Here is a 16,308-nt window from a genome sequence, read left to right on the forward strand (position 1 = left end):
ACATAGTAAAATTATTTACTATTTCCAAAACTTCTCAGTAATTTCCCTTGATGTCTTGTGAAGAGTTTTGCAATAATACATAAACAACTGAAATTACCTTAGATTATTAATCTACATCCAATAATTTACTTGCTACTATTAAAATACACCATGAGTTTATAAATTAATGAACATTTTTAAATTGTTATATTGTTTCTAGCTAACATAGTTCATCTGTAGAAAGAAGATTTTGGTGTAGAAATCATATATTGTAATAAAATCACATTTTAAAAACTGTAATCTTTAGGAGAGCAATTGGGTGTTTCTATTTAACAGAAATATCAGAAAACAGTCTTTATGTTTCAGTGGTCTTAATTGTTGTGAAAATTAATAAGAAAAATACATAAATGTTTTCCCCAGTGCTTACTACATAATTATTCAATACATATTTGAACAGATATTTTAACAAACACCTCTATTTCTTTGTTATTCTTTATTTTAGATATTTAAAATATTACAATAGAGCACCTATATTCCTACAGCTAGAATCATCAACTATTACTTTTGTTATATTTATTACAATCATTTTTTAGAGGCTATCTACAACCAGTCTAGTGCACTGTAAGATCAAGAGGAAACATACAACTTTGAGAAATAGACTGGATTCAAATCAAGATGGTAGAGTACAAGGATGTGGAACTCATATACCCTCACATATTTATGTGGAAAAATTCTCACTGAAAACTAACTGGAGACGACCAGAGAGACTCCTGTACAACCAAGGCTACAAGAAAAGTAAAAGCAGAATCAAGTCAGAAACAAAGACAAGCAATTAGGTCAGGTCCTATGCCCCTAGGAGGGGACTCAGAGGAAAAGGAATATTACAAAGGAGAAGACTCTCCATGAGGGGTGAGCAGTTCAAGTTACATCTTGGACACCCCAGTCCTGGGGTCTGACTAAGGGAAGAGGAGCTCCCTTGGCTGTTTGGAGGCTCAGAGGGACTAAGATATGGGCTATGGGAAACCTTAACTCAGTTTGGGAATAGTGCAAAAATGCTTCTATCTTCCCAAAGCAGGGTGGAAAGGACAGAACAAAACCATGGGTTGACTGGCTTCACACACAAATGCCCTAGTGAATGTCCTACCCTGAACTGAGCTAACACTCCAGCACAGCTCCACTCTGGAGCAACAGCTGCCATGACAAAGAGGAAAGTTCACTGTGAGATGCTAAAAGTAGCTCCAAGCCTGAGCAGGAAGCAGGCATCCATTGCTGGAATTTGCACAGGCAGCATCACAAAGAGACCATATGTCTGAGGGTGGCCAGACCACCATAGACAATACACTGACTTTTGTCAAATAAAAACACCAGACCCTCTTCCTCCAGCACTGCTCTCCTCTGGGGCTTCAGGAACTTGAGACCCACCATACCCCCAAAAGGACTGTGATGGCCACTAAGCAAAGAGGAAGAAGCACTGGCTCACACCAGGCTCTGGCCCCAGCCCCTTCAATTCTAACCGCATCCCCCAACAAGGTTATAGTTGTCAGTGCACCCTGAGGAAAGACATGACTTGTGTTCAGGTCAAACCCAGTTCTGCCATCAAAGCCACTGGTCCCACAGAGATTGTACAGGGACACTCCCATATAAGAACACCTCTTCAAGGCCACCATGGATAACTTTTTCATTTAATTTCATAGAGCCAGAAAGAAAAACACCAATACAGTATACTAATGCATATATATGGAATTTAGAAAGATGCAAATGATAACCCTGTATACGAGACAGCAATAGAGACACAGATATATAGAACAGTCTTTGGGACTCTGTGGGAGAGGGTGAGGGTGGGATGATTTGGGAGAATGGCATTGAAACACGTATGTTGTCATATGTGAAAAGAATCACCAGTTCAGGGTCGATGCATGTTACAGGATGCTCCGGGCTGGTGTGTGGGGATGACCCAGAGGGAGGATAAAGGGAGGAGGGAGATGGGAGGGGGGTTCAGGAGGGGGAACTCATGTACACCCAGGGCGGATTCATATCAATGTATGGCAAAACCAACCAATATAATATTGTAAAATAATTAGCCTCCAATAAGAAAAAATAAAGTTAAAAAAAATTTTCATAGAGACAGAGGAAGTTAAGCAAAATAAGAAGACAGAGTAATTTGTCTCAGTTGAAATGGCAAGAGAAAATTTCTGAAAAAGAAACAGCTACTGAGATGGAAATCAATTTTACTAGACAAACAATTGAAAACATTAGTAATAATAATAGTAACTGAATTGGGGAAAAGAATAGCTGAACACAGTAAGAATTTTAACAAGGAACTAAAATTATATGAAAGATCAGTCACAATTGAAGAATACAATAAGTAAAATGAAAACACAAGAAGAAAAGAATAGCCAGACTAAGTGATACAGAAGAATGTATAAACCAACTAAAAGATAAATTAATGGAAGTCACTAAATGAGAATAGCAAAAAGAAAACTAAATTTTTTAAACTGAAAATGATTTAAGGCTCTGTAGGTCAATATCAATGTACCAGCATTCACATTATAGGGATCCCAAAAGGAGAAAAGAGAGAGAAAAGTGTGGAAAATGTAAATGTGCACCTGCATCTTGCAGCAAGCAGAGCTGGAGTGTTCCCTAGGCTCAGGCTGGAACACGAGCCTGGAGGGCAGTCTTGGGAAACTGGCCAGCCACTTATGCAGCTTTCAGTCCTCCTTCTTCTCACTGATTCAGGAGCAAGGAAGTGTGCATGTGTTCCTAAAGAGTGGAGTCCAAGCTTTCCACAGCCTTTCTGTTAGTCCCACTGGCTCTCCAACCAGTCAAGGGGGTTCACCTTCCCTGTGCAGGAGCCCAGCGTGGGAGGGAGCCAACATCTGTCTGGAACCACTTATTCTCTGGAGAGAATCTCTGCCCATGTAATCTCTCTTTTCCTCTGAGTCTCCACCCAGGACACAGGTCCCAAACGGATGGCTTCTCTTCCTACCCAATTCCATGTGGATACTTCTTACAGCCTTGGTTGCAGGAGTCTCTCTCCAAGTCTCCAATTAGTTTGCAGTGAGAACTGTTCCACGTGTACAGTAACTGCTCTACAAACAAACTTCAAGTTGTGAACTTTCAACGATGTGAACGTGCATTCTATCAGTGTCAAGTTTGAGTGAAATCGCAGCTTGCCCTCCATCTCCTATCACTGACGATCCTTCAGCTCTACCATTTCCTACCTTCTCTCCCTCCTCTAGTCAGTAGTTCTTCTGGCCTCTTCACTCAATGCCAGCCTCTGTATGCCAGCGGTTATACTGTACTACTGTACTTTTCAAGGTACTGTGCTATAAAATTTAAAATGTTTTATTTACTTTTTGTTTGTTTTTTATGTATTATTTATGTGAAAAGTATTATAAACCTATTACAGTACAGTACTATATAGCTAATTGTGTTAATTAGGTATCTAGGCTAACTTTGATGGACTTATGAACATACTCTCAGAATGGAACTCGTTTCAGATGTCAGGGACTTACTACAGATGTACTGCTGATGAGATCACTGAGGGAAGTGAGTTCCTCGACCTCCTACTCCTCCATCTTGACCTCCTCCTGGGCACAATTTATTTAACATGGAAACAAAAAGGGGAATTTTTTATCCAAATGACAACTTCCTCTTCCCTAGTCTTTCTCCTTTGCCATTATATCATGTCAATAATGAATATTCAGTACCTTACCCACTTCTTATGTAGTTTACATAATTTTATATCATTGACATAATTCAGTAGCTTACAGTTTTTTTCATCATCTTAATAAGTACTTCTGATTCTATTTTTTTCTCTTTTTTTTTAATGCTCATGGATTTTATTGTAAGGAATAAGATACAAACTTGTTTATAAACATTATTTATTTGTAGTAGCTCTTGCCTCTTTCAACGTGTATTGAGTATAGTGATTATGATGATATTGTTTTGAAAAGCACAAAGGGATTCTAATGTTAAAAAAAGATGGAAGTCAATGGGGCAGAAAATGAGGTTCAGAAAAGCACCTAACTCTCCTGCCCTCCATCACTTTATCTGACTCCTGACAGAACTTGTTCCCATTATAGGAACCAGCCAGAATAGACTTGATTTTCTTCACTACTTTTGATACAAATCAGTTGGCACTTGGCCAAATTCATGCGTAACTAGGAGATTTTTAAGATTTCAGTTCAGTTCAATTCAGTTCAGTCGCTCAGTCATGTCCGACTCTTTGCGACCCCATGAATCACAGCACGCCAGGCCTCCCTGTCCATCACCAACTCCCGGAGTTCACTCAAGCTCATGTCCATCGAGTCAGTGATGCCATCCAGCCATCTCATCCTCTGTCGTCCCCATATCCTCCCACCCCCAAACCCTCCCATCATCAGACTCTTTTCCAATGAGTCAACTCGTCACATGAGGTGGCCAAAGTATTGGAGTTTCAGCTTTAGCATCAGTCCTTCCAATGAACACCCAGGATTGATCTCCTTTAGAATGGACTGGTTGGATCTCCTTGCAGTCCAAGGGACTTTTCAGATTTACTTATTATTATTTTATGATTTATTTATAACAATCAGAAAAAATATTAACTCATCAATATAATGACATGAAAGTTACTTATGTCATTTTCATAATTATTTTTGGAGACTATCTTAATTCAGACAAAAAATTAAAATCTTAGTATTTCATGTTAATAGTTCAGAATGGTCAAATATTTAGTTCCAGTGGTACGTCACTTGAATTCATATCATATTATGCACGTAGTCTATGATAGCAGTTACATATAAAACAGATTATTCATTATATTTTACCATTGATTTATTTTTGTTTTTATAAGCTATTTTACATCTTACTTATCTTCTTCCTAAATATTTGCATTTACTATACCAACAAATAGAGAGATTGTCCATGGAAATCCCTGGGAGACAGAATCAAACTACTTTCTAACACTCTAGTGAGAAGAAAATGTCTCCTGGGAAAGGGGAAGCAGGATAAGTATTCAGAACCAGGAGAAGAAATGAAGCATATGTATTCATATTCCTTTTTTTCAGGACAGAGGAAAGCTCAAACATATCATCATGTAACTAGCACAGCTTTGCATTCTTCTGTGTGTGCGTGTGTGTATGTGTGTGCGCACATGCATGCGCGCAGTTGAGGACACTGCTAGGAGGGACATAATGCTCTCTGAAGAGACACAGAGTCTTTCTGGGAACAGACATGGCCTTGATTACAACAAAAGCGTCACAATGCATGGTCTTGGGAGTGAGGGTTGAGGAGATTTACATTCTCTGAATTTGGGGAAGTTATAAGGAGAGTGTGCAGAAAATTAAGGAGTGGCTCATCAGAATCGATAACCATCTACTTTTGTCACTCAAATATTGGGATTAAAGGTAAGTGATATAACTGATGTCTTAAAAAATAAAAGAAAGCCCTCTGGAGTCATGATTCCAGCAAAGAAGTGAACTGACAAACTTTGTTGCAAGTCCATGGACACTATATTTAACCAAGTGTAATATGATCCACACTTACATGAAATAATAATAAAAACTTTAATAGGTAAAAAAATAATAAAATAAAAAAGGATTGTGGAAGACAGTGAATTAAAATGTGAAAATGGATAGAAAACATATAAAGCATTATTCAATTCTAGACATTATTTTAATCAGTTATTTTCCCTTTCTCTGAAGAGTATAAAATTTACTCAGTTTGCCAGTATCTCTGTCATAAAATTGCCTTTAATTGTTATAAACTAATCATTTCACAGGAAATAGATAAATCTCTTATTGTTTGGTAATAGAGATGCCTAGATCATCCTGTGCATGTTACTCCAACCAAAGGATACCGTAGTTCATGCTGGGTTATGTTGAGGCATCATTCAGCTAAATATTAGGCCCTCAATGAAATGATTATGGGTGAATTGTGGAAAGCAGCAGGAAATTATTTCAACAATTTTTAATAACTAATTTACATAAATTGTATCTACTCTCCAAACATTTTAGAAAGGACAATTTCAGAAGAATGAAAGTTAATATTTATTGAGTTTTTCTTGTTTGAGAGACACTGTTCTATTTCAGGTCTCTTATGTTTTCCTTTGGCCAAGAGAAAACAAAGAAACATTTCATTAAGAGAACAGAGATTAATAAGGGACTCAATCAGTTAAGGATCATTTATGTGGCATTGACCCAAACTGAATTACTTACGCTGGATGATTTCCAAAGTAGAACCATATAGAAAGTACTTGCATTGGATCTTGGGGCAGGGTGAGTTGGCACATGAAGCCAAACCATTGAGCTATTAAAATTATCTTGTCTGTATGTACCCCAATGTTCATCACAGCACTGTTTACAATAGCTAGGACACAGAAGCAACCTAGATGGCGATCGGCAGATGAATGGATAAGAAAGTTGTGGTACATATACACAATGGAATATTACTGCTATTAAAAAGAACACAGTTGAGTCAGTTCTACTGAGGTGGATGAAACTGGAGCCTATTATATAGAGTGAAGTAAGTTAGAAACAAAAACACCAATATAGTATATTAACACAGCGCTCCAATACTTTGGCCACCTCATGCGAAGAGTTGACTCACTGGAAAAGACTCTGATGCTGGGAGGGATTGGGGGCAGGAGGAGAAGGGGACAACAGAGAATGAGATGGCTGGATGGCATCACCGACTCTGTGGACATGAGTTTGAGTGAACTCCAGGAGTTGGTGATGGACAGGGAGGCCTGGCGTGCTGTGATTCATGGGGTCGCAAAGAGTCGGACACGACGAAGCGACTGATCTGATCTGATCTGATATGGAATTTAGACAGATGGTAACGACGACCCTACATTAGAGACAGCAAAAGAGACACAGATATAAAGAACAGACTTTTTAACTCTGTGGGAGAAGGCGAGGGTGGGATGACTTGAGAGAATAGCATTGAAACATGTATATTGCTCTATGTGAAACAGATGAACAGTCCAAGTTCGATACATGAAACAGGGCATTCAAACTCGATGCACCGGGAAAACCCAGAGGGATGGAATGGGGAGGGTGGTGGGAGGGGGATTCAGGACAGGGGGGACACATGTACACCCATGGCTGATTCATGTCAATGTATGGCAAAAACCACCACAATATTGGAAAGTAATTAGCCTCCAATTATAATAAATAAATTATTTTTTTTAATTATCTTGTCTCCTTCCTCTATGCTTTCATGCATCCAACTATCACTGAAACTCCATCTCAAGACTCAAACTCAGAATCTTGTCAATGTTCAATAGTCACTTAATCTTTTGTTATACTGAGTTGGAATAGACAAATACAATATATCATTGAGCATGAAACTCCTATATTTTTAGACTAATATCACAGTGCAAATTTGCTTAATGACTGACTCTTAATATAGGTTATTTTAATAGTCTGGTAATACTAGGGAATATCACAGCAACATCCTATGAGTTTCTTATCATGAGGTTTTTAAAGGGCAAGAGGTTTTGACACTGATAAAGTGCATTTTAATTCCTTATTTTTCATTCATGGTTTATCTCTATAATGTTTCCATTTTCAGCTCAAAACAATTCAGCAAAAAAAGATGGGAAGGGCTTCATCATCCTTCCCTTACACAGAAATGATGAATCAGAAACTTTAAATCAAGAAAATGTATCAGGTGAGAGACAGAAAAATGTGCCAAATTGTTGTACTTCCTATGATGTTCCTTATCTACAGACTCCAGACACCTGCCTTGAGCATCTCCTCTCTTTCTGTCAGTCAGTCAGTCAGTTCAGTCGCTCAGTCGTGTCCGACACTTTGCGACCCCATGAATCACAGCACGCCAGGCCTCCCTGTCCATCACCAACTCCCGCAGTTCACTCAAACTCATGTCCACAGAGTCGGTGATGCCATCCAGCCATCTCATTCTCTGTCGTCCCCGTCTCCTCCCGCCCCCAATCCCTCCCAGCATCAGAGTCTTTTCCAGTGAGTCAACTCGTCGCATGAGGTGGCCAAAGTATTGCAGTTTCAGCTTTAGCATAAGTCCTTCCAATGAACACCCAGGACTGATCTCCTTTAGAATGGACTGGTTGGATTTCCTTGCAGTCCAAGGGACTCTCAAGAGTCTTCTCCAGCACCACAGTTCAAAAACATCAATTCTTCAGCGATCAACTTTCTTCACAGTCCAACTCTCACATCCATACATGATCACAGGAAAAAACATAGCCTTGACTAGACAGACCTTGGTTGGCAAAGTAATGTCTCTGCTTTTTTTTTTTTTTTTAAATATGCTATGTAGGTTGGTCATAACTTTCCTTCCAAGGAGTAAGCGTCTTTTAATTTCATGGCTGCAATCAGCATCTGCAGTGATTTTGGAGCCCAAAAAAATAGTCTGACACTGTTTCCACTGTTTCCCCATCTATTTCCCATGAAGTGATGGGACCAGATGCCATGATCTTTGTTTTCTGAATGTTGAGCTTCAAGCCAACCTTTTCACTCTCCTCTTTCACTTTCGTTAAGAGGCTTTTTAGTTCCTCTTCACTTTCTGCCATAAGGGTGGTGTCATCTGCATATCTGAGGTTATTGATATTTCTCCCAGCAATCTTGACTCCAGCTTGTGCTTCTTCCAGCCCAGCATTTCTTATGATGGACTCTGCATATAAGTTAAATAATCAGGGTGACAATATACAACCTTGATGTACTCCTTTTCCTATTTGGAACCAGTCTGTTGCTCCATGTCCAGTTCTAACTGTTGCTTCCTGACCTGCATATAGGTTTCTCAAGAGGCAGGTCAGGTGGTCTGGGATTCCCATCTCTTGAAGAATTTTCCACAGTTGATTGTGATCCACACAGTCAAAGGCTTTGGCATAGTCAATGAAGCAGAAATAGATGCTCTTCTGGAACTCTCTTGCTTTCTCCATGATCCAGCGGATGTTGGCAATTTGATCTCTGGTGCCTCTGCCTTTTCTAAAATATGCTTGAACATCTGGAAGTTCACAGTTCACATATTGCTGAAGCCTGACTTGGAGAATTTTGAGCATGACTTTACTAGCGTGTGAGATGAGTGCAACTGTGTGGTAGTTTGAGCATTCTTTGGCATTGCCTTTCTTTGGGATTGGAATGAAGACTGACCTTTTCCAGTCCTGTGGCCACTGCTGAGTTTTCCAAATTTGCTGGCATATTGAGTGCAGCACTTTCACAGCATCATCTTTCAGGATTTGAAATAGCTCAATTGGAATTCCATCACCTCCACTAGCTTTGTTCGTAGTGATGCTTTCTAAGGCCCAATTGACTTCACATTCCAAGATGTCTGGCTCCAGGTAAGTGATCACGCCATCGTGATTATCTTGGTCGTGAAGATCTTTTTTGTACAGTTCTTCTGTGTATTCTTGCCACCTCTTCTTAATATCTTCTGCTTCTGTTAGGTCCATACCATTTCTGTCCTTTATCGAGCCTATCTTTGCATGAAATGTTCCCTTGATATCTCTAATTTTATTGAAGAGATTTCTTGTTTTCCTATTCTGTTGTTTTCCTCTATTTCTTTGCATTGATCGCTGAAGAAGGCCTTCTTATCTCTCCTTGCTATTCTTTGGAACTCTGCATTCAGATGCTTGTATCTTTCCTTTTCTCCTTTGCTTTTCACTTCCCTTCTTTTCACAGCTATTTGTAAGGCCTCCTCAGACAGCCATTTTGCTTTTTTGCATTTCTTTTCCATGGGGATGGTCTTGATCCCTGTCTCCTGTACAATGTCTTGAACCTCTGTCCAGAGTTTATCAGGCACTCTATCAGATCTAGTCCCTTAAATCTATTTCTCACTTCCACTGTATAATCATAAGGGATTTGATTTAGGTAATATCTGAATGGTCTAGTGGTTCTCCCTACTTTCTTCAATTTAAGTCTGAATTTGGCAATAAGGAGTTCATGATCTGACCCACAGTCAGCTCCTGGTCTTGTTTTTGCTAACTGTTAGAGCTTCTCCATCTTTGGCTGCAAAGAATATAATCAATCTGATTTCGGTGTTGATGATCTGGTGATGTCCATGTGTAGAGTCTTCTCTTGTGTTGTTGGAAGAAGGCGTTTGCTATGACCAGTGCATTCTCTTGGCAAAACTCTATTAGCCTTTGCCCTGCTTCATTCCGTGCTCCAAGGCCAAATTTGCCTGTTACTCCAGGTGTTTCTTGACTTCCTACTTTTGCATTCCAGTCCCCTATAATGAAAAGGACATCTTTTTTGGGTGTTAGTTCTAAAAGGACTGTTCAACTTCAGCTTCTTCAGCATTACTGGTTGGGGCATAGACTTGGATTACTGTAATATTGAATGGTTTGCCTTGGAAACGAACAGAAATCATCCTGTCATTTTTAAGATTTCATCCAAGTACTGCATTTCGGACTCTTTTGTTGACCATGATGGCTACTCCATTTCTTCTAAGGGATTCTTGCCCACAGTAGTAGATAGAATGGTCATCTGAGTTAAATTCACCCATTCCAGTCCATTTTAGTTCACTGATTCCTAGAATGTCTACATTCACTCTTGTCATCTCCTGTTTGACCACTTCCAATTTGCCTTGATTCATGGACCTAACATTCCAGGTTCCTATCCAATATTGCTCTTTAGAGCATAGGATCTTGCTTCTATCACCAGTCACATTCACAACTGGGTATTTGTTTTGCTTTGGCTCCATCCCTTCATTCTTTCTGGAGTTATTTCTCCACTGATCTCCAGTAGCATACTGGGCACCTACCAACCTGGGGAATTCCTCATTCAGTATCCTATCATTTTGCCTTTTGATACTGTTCATGGGGTTCTCAAGGCAAGTATACTGAAGTGGTTTGCCATTCCCTTCTCCAGTGGACCACATGCTGTCAGACCTCTCCACCATGACCCGTCCGTCTTGGGTGGCCCCACCCGGCATGGCTTAGTTTCATTGAGTTAGACAGGGCTGTGGTCCATGTGATCAGATCAACTAGTTTTCTGTGATTATGATTTCAGGGTGTCTGCCCTCTGATGCCGCCTCGTAATACCTACTGTCTTATTTGGGGTTCTCTTACCTTGGTCATGGAATATCTCTTCACAGCTGCTCCAGCAAAGCGCAGCCGCTGTACCGTACCTTGGATGTGGGGTAGGCAGTGATTAAAATTAAACATTCTTGGTATGTTCATAAAGTTGACTTCTACTACATGGATCTCAGAGTCCCTGCACAAAGATCAACAGAGAGCAAATTCTGAAAACAATAGAAAGAGTAATGAAAAAAATCAGATTTTACTTGGTGTAGTGTTAGTCTCAGTGACAGGCAGGGAGAAGGGAATTTGACATGTTTGTTTATAATCTCACCTCCAGTGGACTCATACATTTATTTATATATATTTAATATTTATTTCTAGACAAAGTACCATTCTTTACCAGTTTAAATATTTAGAAGCACTCACAGACCTTCACTATCTTGGATATCTTAATTTTTTCTCAGCTTGACTCTGAACTTTATGAGGTTTTAAAAAGTACTTATCACAGGATGACTTTTTATTCATCCTGTGGGTCTAAGAATATTGAATGACTATCAGCATGTATTAGCCTTTGTGCAATCAGCCCTCCTGTGTGCCATCTACCAGTAGGTTTCTCCCATTCCCCACAACCCCCAACTCTCATCTCCAATACCGGTATTTCTATTTTCTGTCTACAGTCTAAATGGACAATAATATTTATGAAATGAAATCTTTATGATGTCTCTACTTAAGAAAGAGTGAGGCATTCTTCTTTTCTGGTTGGGATTTCTTCCTTGGCTCCTCCATCGGTGTCACTGAGGAAACTTCAGTTTCTCCCAGACACAGGAACATAGAATGAGTAAGAAACATATTTGCTTATTTAACTGACAAAATGAATGACAACTTGTCTACATCCAGAGTATTCTATATAACTGCATAGTCTATTAATGAGAAGATAGGATATTTCAGAAATTTTTTAGGCTTAAAAAAATGAAAGTCAACTATTGTCTTTGTTTTCTTTGCCACAACCCTAACTGAATTACGTTGCTACATGAGAAATATAGATATTAAATTATATTAGTTAATTTAATTAGATACAATGCAAGGTGAGTGATGTGAAAGTCCTTGGGACTCTTTGTGACCCCAAGGACTGTAGCCTGCCAGCCTCCTCTGTCTAGGGAATTCTCCAGGCCAGAATACTGGAGTGGGTAGCTGTTCCCTTCTCCAGGGAATCTTCCCAACCCAGGGATCGAACCCAGGTCTCCTGCATTACAAGTAGATTCTTTACCATCTGAGCCACCAGGGAAGCCCACAATGCAAGGTAAATGTTTACAAATGATTTAAAATAAGTGTAAATGCATTGTAACAGACTACAATATGTAAGCAAATTTTTCAACAGTCATATATACTGAGGGCCCCTCAATTGTGCAGAGTTTTTATTTCACATTTAACAGAATTTTTAATCAGTCCACTTGTTTCTGTTCTTAACTTTGCGGAACTGTTGCATACCTTAGTGGATATACGAATTAGTAGATTAAAATGATTCATAATATACAACTATTTTTCCTAGGACATAACATCCATGTGGCATTTTTATATTTGAATCTATATATGTATAGATTATAGACAGATAATTATATATAAAATCTATGTAATTATATATAGAATCTGTCTGTGTATGTATTTTTTACTTTTTCTTTCTATCACAGCAGATGATTAGAAAAATATGAAATGGAAATGAAGAGAATGAACAGGAGGAATGATTAGGGACTTTAGGGACTGTGACATAAAATTCAGCAAAAGGAGTATATATGAAGGTAAATTTATTGTAAGAGTATCAAGTATACAGGCACTGCTATGGCTAATATTTAAGTACATAACCACTTTTCTACATGCTTCTATGAGAATTAACTCACTTAATCCTCATAACAACTGCATAGGGAGATACTTCTATCACTTCCTTTAAAAATGGGAAAATTGAGGAACAGATATTTAAGGAAATGTTAGCCATGACTCAGTGTTAGATGGCTGCACTAGGAATTTAACCCACATAGACTATCAGCACTCTTGATTACTGTGCTATCTAGCATGGATTTGAATGTGTGTTTCTGTCAGTATAAGATATATGTATATATGCAAAAATGTACATCTTTGTACACATGCTTTTGTGAACACATTTGTTAAATTTCGTCTGTTCATAATAATTTGGAACCTCAAAATGCATACTTTTGTTCTATATATACTGGCATCAAATATTAATGTGGAATAAACAGTGATGTGTTTTAAACAAATGTAGAATAAACATGATTTCAGTTTATACTAATGCAAACATAGAGTTCAGAGGAATAGGAAAAAACCTTCTCATTCTTTTGCCCTTTCATAGCAAACATTATTTAGGATTTTGCTTGAAGACATTTCCAAAAAAATTTAAACTGCAGTACATACATATTTAGAACAAGGAACATTTTTGCCAGGAATTGGTAGTAACTATCGGATTGAGAGACAAATAGCTGTCACATTTGAGATACTTAAAGGAGATGAAATTTATCATAATTACCTTCAGAAAATAGAGTAAGTGCCACTAGACAGAATATATATGCATCCAGAGTAAAGCTTAATGTTCTAATTTTTTCATTACATGAGAACTTATTCACTGTTACGGTTGGTGGAAATAATGGTATAAATAAAATTCTTCACTCCCGAACTTCTTGAGGCTATTTTCAGGAAGAAATGAACAATCAATCATACTTGGAGTAGTGTAAATGCTCAAATATCAGTTAGAGAGTGGTGAGAAGGCAGAGTGGAAGGGCCATGAAACTGACTAGTACAAGGGCAAGGGAGAGGGGGAGCTAGGGAAGAAAGTTCCAGAGAGGAGATGAAGCTATGCTGAAACTGGATAATAGATTGTTCAATAGATGGACAAATAGGGAGGCAAATGTCCAGCCCCTTCCACCAGGGGAAAATAAACACAAAGAAAAGGAAATATATGTATACAAGGCACATACTAAAAGATGCAAGTAGTTTGCTGTGACTATAACACACAGTCCATTGGATGAAAGGTGAGATAGAAGTCTCTAAAAATAGTCAGTACCTTGATCTATAGATTTTCATCAATTATATTAAGAAATTTGATTTTTAACTTGGAGAAAGGGTAATTTTCATTTAGCAAAGAACAATCTGATGGAGAAAGCTTGGCAGATGAGATATATATTTTTTTAATTGTTGCAATGATGGGATTATCTCAGCAGTACAATATAGACATGACGTGAATGGCTGTGACAGTCTTCACACGGTTGCCTCTTCTTCATTCACATCTCAGCTCAGGCTTCTCATCATCAAGAACACTTTTTGAAAAGCCAATCTAAGTTGGTCAGTCACCAGAGCTTCAGTTCAGTTCAGTTCAGTTCAGTCGCTCAGTCGTGTCCGACTCTCCACGACCCCATGAATCACAGCACGCCAGGCCTCCCTGTCCATCACCAACTCCCGGAGTTCACTCAAACTCATGTCCACAGAGTCGGTGATGCCATCCAGCCATCTCATTCTCGGTCATCCCCTTCTCCTCCTGCCCCCAACCTTTCTCAGCATCAGAGTCTTTTCCAGTGAGTCAACTCGTCGCATGAGGTGGCCAAAGTATTGCAGTTTCAGCTTCAGCATCAGTCCCTCCAGTGAACATCCGTGTTTTAATTCTCTGCATTGTAACAATTATTTATTGAATAGTCATTTAATTATTGCTTTCCTTAAATAAATAAGTTCCCTTTGGAAAGAAGTTGTATTTTTTCATTGTTTTAAACCAGGACCTACAGTAACTGCAAAATACTTTGAAAGTATTCTGCTCAATAAATGCTTGTTTAGTGAATGAGTGAAAAAAGTAAGTTAGTGGCAAAAGAAAAGGAAAGAAATAGGTATTTGAGGAACTTCATTTGATAAAAAGAAGGAATGAAAGAGATTTGTGCTGACTTTTTTTCCCATTTTATGTCTGTGACTAGATACACTGTGGACAAATCAATTGGTATAGTTACATAGAATAGTACTGGTTTCAGGATGAGTATAACTTCCAAACTTTCAGGAGGGGGAACTTATGTAAACCCGGGGCAAATTCATATCAATATATGGCAAAACCAACCAATATAATATTGTAAAATAATTTGCCTCCAATAAAAAATAAATTAATTAAAAAAAAATTTTAAATTATAGATAACAAATTTATCTCTTTAGCTCACTGGAGCTTATTAAGGGTAATATAAAGATTTATATTTCTATCTGAAAGAATCTTTCTGATGACTTTGCTTTTCTTTTCTTCAGGTCATGAACCTCAATTGTTCCTTGTGGCAAGACAACAGCATGTCTGTGAAACACTTTGCATTTGCCAAATTCTCTGAGGTCACTGAACAGTGCTTCCTTTTATTTACCCTCATCCTACTCATGTTCTTAGCATCACTGACAGGCAACGCTCTCATAGCCATTGCCATCTGGACCAATCCAGCCCTCCATACCCCCATGTACTTCTTCCTGGCCAACTTGTCTCTCTTGGAGATTGGCTACACTTGCTCTGTCATACCCAAGATGCTGCAGAGCCTTGTGAGTGAGGCCCGAGGAATCTCTCGGGAGGGATGTGCTACACAGATGTTTTTCTTTACATTATTTGCTATAAGTGAGTGCTGTCTTTTGGCAGCCATGGCTTTTGATCGCTATACGGCCATATGCTCCCCACTTCATTATGCAACACGAATGAGTCGTGGAGTGTGTGTCCATTTAGCAATGATTTCTTGGGGAGTGGGTTGCATAGTAGGCTTGGGACAAACCAACTATATTTTTTCTTTGGACTTCTGTGGCCCCTGTGAAATAGACCACTTCTTCTGTGATCTCCCACCTATCCTGGCACTAGCCTGTGGGGATACATCCCATAATGAGGTTGCAGTCTTTGTTGTGGCCATTCTTTGCATTTCCAGTCCATTTTTATTAATCATTGCTTCTTATGGCAGAATTCTAGCTGCTGTGCTGATCATGCCCTCCCCTGAAGGCCGTCGTAAAGCTCTTTCCACCTGTTCTTCCCACCTGCTGGTAGTAACGCTCTTCTATGGCTCAGGATCTATCACCTACTTGAGGCCCAAGGCTAGCCATTCACCTGGGGTGGATAAACTCCTGGCCCTCTTCTATACTGTGGTGACATCCATGCTCAACCCTATCATCTACAGCTTACGGAACAAGGAAGTCAAGACAGCCCTTCAGAGAACTCTGGGCAAGAAAAAGTTTTGACTCATGGGTAGTTTTGACCAGAGGAACAAACAAATTCCTCTTTGCAAAAGATGCACACTCAACCTAAGAGGAAAGAAGAAATTGGGGAGAAAGGAAAAAATATTGTACTTGTCAAACTA

At 38.9% G+C, this 16,308-nt stretch overlaps 1 protein-coding gene across 1 annotated transcript; it reads left to right on the forward strand.

Moving 5' to 3' along the window:
- The first annotated feature begins 15,229 nt into the window (after positions 1 to 15,229).
- On the forward strand, positions 15,230 to 16,189 carry LOC129543460 (olfactory receptor 10C1-like). Its single transcript, XM_055406568.2, has one exon. It carries the CDS (start codon positions 15,239 to 15,241, stop codon positions 16,187 to 16,189), a length of 951 nt encoding a protein of 316 aa, XP_055262543.2. The 5' UTR covers positions 15,230 to 15,238.
- Positions 16,190 to 16,308: the final 119 nt, after the last annotated feature.

The sequence above is a fragment of the Moschus berezovskii genome, chromosome 23, assembly GCF_049115385.1.
Source record: "Moschus berezovskii isolate FMDL1 chromosome 23, NW_MosBer_1.0, whole genome shotgun sequence".
In the NCBI taxonomy this organism is placed as follows: Eukaryota; Metazoa; Chordata; class Mammalia; order Artiodactyla; family Moschidae; genus Moschus; species Moschus berezovskii.

Excerpts from the sequence above, each read along its gene's own strand:
- LOC129543460 (XM_055406568.2), top strand. The coding sequence starts at position 15,239 with ATGAACCTCAATTGTTCCTTGTGGCAAGACAACAGCATGTCTGTGAAA.